We start from the raw sequence: 8,075 nt of genomic DNA on the forward strand, positions 1-8,075 counted from the left end.
CCATTTTCTAACTTTTTTCCATTCCATTTACAGTTCCCTTTACTTTCGATACATCGGCATAAGTAGTTGTCATCTTTTTTGCCTCTTCCATTATCTGAGACAGGCTGCTTGACAAATTGATTTCAATCTGCTTAACAGTTTCCTGTACTTCGATTACTTCAACTTTTTCTTGCAGATTCTTTGCCTCGATTTGAATACTGTTGTCAATCTTGGTTTCTACTTCTTTCACCTTTTCCTTGAGTTCTTTGAATTTCATGTCAACTTTTCAGTATTTATTCTCTCTCTGAAATTTTGTGTTCCTGCGCAAATTATCTGCAGATTACTTCAAATTTACGTTTTCTTCGTGTATTTTCAAACATTCTGCTACCAGGCTGTCTCAGTTCTAACTGCTGCTTCTGCTAGCTTCATTTTCCTGGTCTGATCTTGTCTTAATGCGCGAAACGTTATATATATATATATATATATATAATATTAAAATATATATATATATATATATATATAAAATTTTATATATATATATATATATATATATATATATATATATATATATATATATATATATTATATATATATATATATATATGTATATATATAAATATATATATATATATATATATTTTATATATTTATATATTTATATATTTTATATATATATATATATATAATATATATATATATATATATATATATATATGTGTGTGTGTGTGTGTGTGTGTGTGTGTGTGTGTGTGTGTGTGTATGTATAAGTTTTTCTTCCTTTTTCCTCTTTTTTTCATATGGCAATCATGTGCTCAAGTCAAGTTTTTTTTGTTTTGTTTTACATGAGCAAATTATCGGGCGTCCTTAAAGTGATTCGTCTTATCTTTAGGTGTCTTTACTATTTACTATATGTACTTTTTATTATAATCTTATATGCACATGTATGAGGTGTTAGGTAGAAAAGTGGGATAAATATAAGATACTGACGAACGGCCTTCTTGCTTCAAGGGAAAGCGAGCCAAGGATTTTCCCATTTCTGAAAACGCAACCATGATAGAGTGATCATCCGAGTTGAAGCTCTTCTCTTGCGTCTCAGTGAGTTTTTTTTTTCTGAATTTACGCACTACCACATATAATGTTGGTTTGACGGCTTACTGCAAATGGATGATGAGTATATATAATCGAATCTGCGCTAGGTATCAAAATTAAAAGTGTTGTAGCTAATGGATTTCGGAGAACTATAGCTTAAGTAAAATGTGGATGAAGTAGCGAGTAATTCACTTCAGTATTTCAGTATAAGACAAAGTATCTTTATCAGCGTAACCCCTACTGTATCATGTTCATATGCACTTTCCAGTACTGTTTTATGTAATACTGCTCTTACTTTCATTATAATTTATAACTTGCACGTCTCGACTATATGATGTATGAAAAGCGTTATAGTTTCAGTGGAAGACCATCAGATTTTTATGGTAAAGAGATTATCGAATGATTATTTAATGAAATCTGAGACATTTTTCTTATATGGCATTTCCTGTGCTAATCCAAATTAAAGAAGATATGGAACAGAACAGTTAAACCAGAGATTTTTTGAAGGTGCATGTCATAAGTTCAGTAAGGGTTCGAGGAGTACGCTGACCACATAACTCTCTAATGCAATATGCAAAGTAGTTTATGTGTTGCTACACTCTTGTGAAAATTATCATAATGTATTTATCAATGCCTGCTTTCCCATGGTTATTTAATTAATGTATTATTTTAATGCTATTATACTTTATTATTTTGAACAATTGTTAATAAAATTCTCTGCAATAATCTTCCAATGTATGTTTTTATGACTGTTTTTTTGACAATTCTGGGAGCCTTTGTTCCTAAACAAATACCAATGGGAAATGTTTTGATTACAGTGTTGCATTGATTATTGGTCAAATGATTTCAAGATGCAAGATGCAAATAATAGACCTTCATTTGAGTGTTAACCCTTTGCTGACGGGTGGCATGTACGTACATGCCATGGCATGGCTGGACTATCTGCCGGGGGCATGTACGTACAAGCCATGGTGTATGTATGGACATGCCATGAGTTTTTTTTTTTTTACAATCACGGCAAAATATTATTTTTCTGCCACTGAAAATGTGATTAAGTTGTTTTTAACACTCATTTTTACAAAAAAAAAAAAAAAAAAAAAAAAAAAACTTCGATTTCAACTCCATGATGCCACACACTGCTTATTTTATTCAGACTATAGAGCAAATAATTATCAACTATGGAGTCTACATAACAAAAATATCCTTCAGTCTTGATTTATCAGGATTTATGGCAAGTAGAGACTTTAGAAAATAATGAAAACTGAAAATAGAGCATATCTTCCTAGTATTACGAAGAAAAGGCATGGGATGCTGGTATTTGGCATGAGTGGTCGCGCATGCTAGGGCGACAATATAAGCCCCCAGCAGCAAGGCCCGGGCCACTATGAATACTACCCGTCAGGAAAGGGTTAACAGCCATTTCTGGTGGTCAGTATTGTTATGTAATAAGCTTAATGTTTGGCAGGTTTGGTCACTGGATTCTAGAAACAACAAACAAGTTACTGTGTTCCTGTACTTGAGTTTACTCCATGGTATCTCTGGGAGCATGTATACACCTGGAAACATAGGTCAGTATATGGTAAACTGTTGGTCATTTATTCTCTCTATCTATATCTTTTTCTCTCTCTCTTTGTCAGCTTATTTTGTTAGTCTAGTCTGTCTTCAAGAGAACATTAGTGAACTAGATATATAAATATTAGGATTTTTTCTGAATTTTTAGGCTTCAGGTATAATATTAATTTTTTAAACAATTAAACATTACTAAAATAACTCATATTAACAACTAAAATAACTCATATATTTACAGGTTTTGATATACTGGTTGCATGGAGCTCAAGAGTTAGGATTAAGCAGAGTTTACATCAGGTTTTCAGTGGACATATTGTTGCATCAAGATTTACACCACATAAAATAGTCATATATGGAGTATACTGTAATGACTGTTTATGTTGTTCACCATGATCTATGACCCTTTTTAGCCTCCCATCATTCAGCTGCCATGGCTCTTGAGTGCTCAGAATGTGGTAAACAGTTTACAAATAAAGAGGCTCTCAATAAACACATGTTAATGCATACATGGGAAACACTTTACAGTTGTGAACAGTGTGGGGAGAACTTTTCACAAAAGGTTTCTCTTAAGAAACACATGATCTGTCATGGTGATAAAAAAACATTTAAATGTGAACTATGTGGGAGTGTTTATAGTGCGAACAAGAATTTGAAGAGACATCTGAAAACTTGTGGCAGTACAGGAAGCCTTAGTAAAACAAAATGCCTCCACCCTTCGTGTGAGAAGAGGTTTTTCCATGTAACCAAGATGATCCATCACCTGGAGAGCCACCACTCAGGAATGAAGGTGGAAGTCAGTGAGATTCATTTCCAGTCACTCTCGGACTTTACAGAATGGAAGGAAGAGGAAGAATACCAGACCCACACATTCTTCAGTAGGGCCAGTGGAAAGACACACCTGAAGGGGGCAGTGTACTGGTACTTCACCTGCCAGCATGATGGATCAGCCAGGTTCCATTGCAAGAAGGGTGAGGCAGGGAGACTTACTAACAGGAAGTGGATGAAGGGGAGAGTAAAGACTGGTCTCACCTGTCCCTCCCGCATCATGGCCAGGCAGTTCAATGATGGCAGAGTCTCAGTGAAATACATATCCACCCACAGTCATGATGTCATCTCTGAGAACAGGAAGTTCCAGCCTTTGTCAGGAAGATTGCTGAGTAAGGTGAAGCAGCAGTTGGCAAATGGAATCACTCCCAAAGAAATTCAGAAGAACCTACAAAAGGGCATTGTTCTCAATAATGATGGAGTGCCAAAGAAAGATCACCTGGTGACACTGAAGCAGCTTAATCAGCTTAAGAGGAAAATCTGGCAGAAATCTCAGCCAAGACTTAGTGACTTGTGTTCACTTGTGTCCTTAGTCAGTAAGCTCAAAGAAAGTCCATCGGATCCAGTCATTGTGTACAAGCCTGATGGACAAAACATTGTTTGTGGAAACTCAAATCTTGCTGACTTGCCACACTCACTAGAACTTGTCACAATAGGCCTTCAGACAGAAGAACAACTGAAAATCATAAAAGACAATGTTTTGAGAATTGTGAGTATTGTGCCAATTAATTGGTTCAGTGAAATGGACATTTGCATGGTTAGTTTGGTGGTGCCAGATGACTGTGGGTCTGGTCATCCCATTGCACATTTCATCACAAACTATGTAGATGAAGCAACTTTGAAGTGTTTATTTTTGAGCCTTTTGGAGAGATGTCCTCTTTTGAAGATCAATGCTATTATGACAGATGAAAACAACTTTGGTTTAAATGCTCTTAGGTCAGTGTTTGGGGATACAAGACATCTTCTTTGCCAGGGCCACACTAGAAGAAATTGGCAGGAGAAATTACAAAAACTGATAAACTGTGATAAAACCAGGTATGAGGTGTCCGCAATCTTGGACATGTTGTTGTATGAAAGGGAAGAAGAAACATTTAAACAGATGTGTTATACTTTCATTGAGAGTTATGGTAAAACATGCTCAGCATTTATAGAGTACTTTTGTGAGCATTATTTGGACAGACAGCTGAAGTGGGCCAGTTGCTTCAGAAGACTTCCTGAAGGTGGATTTGATTCTATGGAATATGGTGAAGCCTTCAAAAGTAGACTTAGAAGTTATCAAAGAGAGAGGAATTGTGCAAATGCAATGAGTGACTTAGTGCTAACACTCCTAGCTTTGGAACAGGGAGACTCTGTAAACACTGTAGACCACAGAAGACAGCAAATTGATAAAACTAACAGACACACCAAGGGAATGCAAATTCCAGACAGCATTGTGTCCCAGGAGAGTGGAGTTTGGAAAATTACTGATGGAAGTCACTGTCAGGGTTTTTACTATGTTACAAAGGTTGCAGATGTTTGTCAAGAAGATCTCTGCTTCCAGAAGTGCTTAGACTTATCATGTGTTGGTTTGTGTTCTCATCTTTATGTGTGTAATTGTGAAGACATGACAGGGCTGTGTAGGCATGTTCACAAAATACACTCTATGGAATTTAGGAAGCAGAGTGCACTGAAGAGTGAACAAGAAATTTATTATGAGCATGAACAAGAGGTATATTGTAGTAAAGAAGATGTAGTTTATGAAGCACAAGAACAAAAAAATTATAGTGAACAAGATGAACTAGTAAGTTGTGAACCAGAACACAGCATATATATTGCACAAGAAATGTCACTCAAACAGGAACCTGAGTTGTATTATGAACAAGAAATTTTTATTGAACAGGAACAAGAAATTTGTAGTGACCAGAAACAGAACTTGTATGAACAAGTTCTTGTTTATGAAGAACTTGGAGGAGAGGATTTTGTTGAAGAAAACATGAATCATCATTGCTCAGAGCTTGGAACTATCAGTTGCATAGCAGATGATAAAATGTGCAGGCAGAAAATGAATCATAACATTGAAAAACGTGAAACTCCCTCTTCAGAGCATGAACATTCATTAGCAAAGGAAGGTAGCACCTCTGATGCCATTATTACAAACATCAACAGACTCAAATACTACATGAAAGATCCGAAGGTAAAAAAACTCCTCTTGTCACACATCTCAGGCACTATGAACAAGCTTGTTATGCATTGTGAGGCTGTGTCTCCTGAATCCAAAAAGGTGAGCCCTTCCAGTGCTGTATCAGAAGGGGAGGTATTCAGTCCTTCTATCACTCTTGTGGATTGCCAGTCCTCCACTCCCTCTGTCTCTGTTGTGCATCCTGGAGATGCAAATTCTGGTGCTGTTGAATACTTTCAGCCCAAGTGAATTGAATTAAATACTTTTAAGACATATATTACAGAGCCATCAATTTTTTTTTTTAGCCAACTTTATAGAATCATCCTCTTTCATATATGTTTTTATGTTACTGACATAAATGTTTATGCCTAGAATTTCTAACTCGAGTGGGCTGATTTTGTAATGGGCTCTATTTTTTTATCCATATTTGTAGTCTGCACACTTCTTTTGGTAATATTTTGTATAGGTCTATGTACAAAAACAAAAGTATCATGCATCACGACTGATATGAAAAGCCTGTATGGTAATTTGAAGAAATAATAAATATATCTCTTATGTTTGAGGGTTGCCATAGTGGAGTGGTTACCCTTGCAATTGGAACTAGGAGGTCTCTAAATACATTGGTGCAAGTCGTGGCTGTAGTCCAAGATTGGGAATGGCAACCACTTGGGGTCTCCACCTGCCAAGTAAAAGCCCTTCAGACAAAGTAAGGTACCGTCCTAGCCCTAATTTATTGAGTAAATCCAGTCACACATATCTTTTGTATGTGAAGTGAAACACACAATGAAAACAAATTTTTAGTCTGTGAACCTTACCAAAGATTGATTTCTGTGTTCTCAGCTGTGAAGTGCATATTCAGATTGTTGAGGATAAATTTATGGTTTTACTGCAAAAAATTTGAGGGTTTTGGAAAATATTGAACTTGTACATTATTTTTGTTATGCACAATCTTTATAATAAAATCACTCTTTTTGTTTTTCTCTATTTGAGAAAGCTGTTATACGGTATATGTTTTTTTGTGTTGCTATTTATTATCTATTTGAGAAACTTCTTTGAGATATTAAAAATTATTATTGTATATATAAAGATATAAAGATATTATTATAATTTCTTATTTACCTCAAGTGATGAAAATTTAGAAATAGTTTGTAAATACAATAAGGAATTATTCATCACAAGTGTATATAAGGAGTGAAGAATGCAAATGAAGATAGAGAAACATTTGAGAAGACTGAGGTATTATTAATGAAACTGATTATTTCTATAATCAATGAGCATTGTTCAAGGGAGGTCATTAAATATTTATAAAATAAGATTATATAAATGTTACATGTTCCCCACAAACTATATTATTCTGGATGTTTAGATACACAAATACAGCATGGACTACTTCCATACAGATCCCACACAAGACTTTGTTTCTAACTGGGAAAGTCTTAAACACACCATTTTCACATCCTTGGAAAACATACACAAAAACGACATTCAAGCAGACATATACTCTTCCAGGGATCTAAACACCGCAAAGACTTTACAGACCAGCTTTCAAATCCTTCCAAAAGACGTTTTCCAAAAAAACATGAAAGCATAACATAAACATGTTTTCACTCATGTTGCAAACAAGGTTAGAAACAACCCCATTTATTTCAAGTTTATCAGATTGCACAGGGAAGACACTGGCTATCACAGACAACAAAAATATTGTTGTGACTGACCTGGAACACTAAACATGATTATTTAACACTTTTCAATCCGTTTTCACACATGAAAATATCTATACACCCAACACGCCAGACAGTCCTTACCCCCCCCCCCCCCTTGACATATGGAGTAACGTATGCAGAAGCTACTTATGACATTGGACTCAAAAAGCTACCGGACCTAACCTTGTCCTTGTTCCAGTTCTTCAGTCTATCTTCACTAAACATCGCCTGAAACTCTCCCAAAAGACTGGTTTGTAAAATTTTTTTAAGGGGGGCGCCAAAAAGGGCCCTAAAAAATTATCCCCCCTTTTCCCCCCACGATCTTTTCCAAAAATTTTGAACATGAAGGCTAAAAATAGGACACTTGACGCCACATGAACGTTTCGGTCAAAACTTCAATTACAAAAATTAACCAATCACTGAATTACCTGACAGTTTTTTAAAAAGGAATTGAACAAGTAGGTGCCATACTGCTGACTTTTCCCCAAAAACCCTTTTAAAAAAAGTTCCACAAAAAAGCTGACCTCAAATTGCAGTATTTTCAGACCAGAAAAAAATCCTTCACTTGATCTGGTATCCCGCAAGGCACCGTTCTTGGTCCCCATCTTTTCCTTCCATAAAATAATGACCTCTCACTATCCAGTCGCAGCTGGGTAGTGAGAGGACTTTCTGCTGATGAGTCTGTTATTTCGACAAAATGAAAACAAAAGGGACGATGCAAACTCCCCCAAACAGGGCCCAATACCCCCTAA

General features: G+C 35.7%; 1 protein-coding gene across 2 annotated transcripts; it reads left to right on the top strand.

Annotated features, from left to right (window-relative positions):
* Positions 1-980: 980 nt before the first annotated feature.
* Positions 981-6,708, top strand: LOC119584417. 2 transcript variants are annotated; one of them, XM_037933005.1, is made up of 3 exons: positions 981-1,074; positions 2,534-2,636; positions 2,876-6,708. In XM_037933005.1, the coding sequence occupies exon 3, from the start codon at positions 3,068-3,070 to the stop codon at positions 5,867-5,869; it is 2,802 nt and encodes a 933-aa protein (XP_037788933.1). In that variant the 5' UTR covers positions 981-1,074; positions 2,534-2,636; positions 2,876-3,067; the 3' UTR covers positions 5,870-6,708. The 2 variants fall into 2 exon arrangements, with proteins under 2 accessions (XP_037788933.1, XP_037788934.1); XM_037933006.1 differs by having other exon boundaries at positions 1,060-1,175; positions 2,876-6,680.
* The last annotated feature ends 1,367 nt before the right edge of the window (positions 6,709-8,075 follow it).

Source organism: Penaeus monodon, chromosome 18, assembly GCF_015228065.2.
Source record: "Penaeus monodon isolate SGIC_2016 chromosome 18, NSTDA_Pmon_1, whole genome shotgun sequence".
Lineage (NCBI taxonomy): Eukaryota > Metazoa > Arthropoda > Malacostraca > Decapoda > Penaeidae > Penaeus > Penaeus monodon.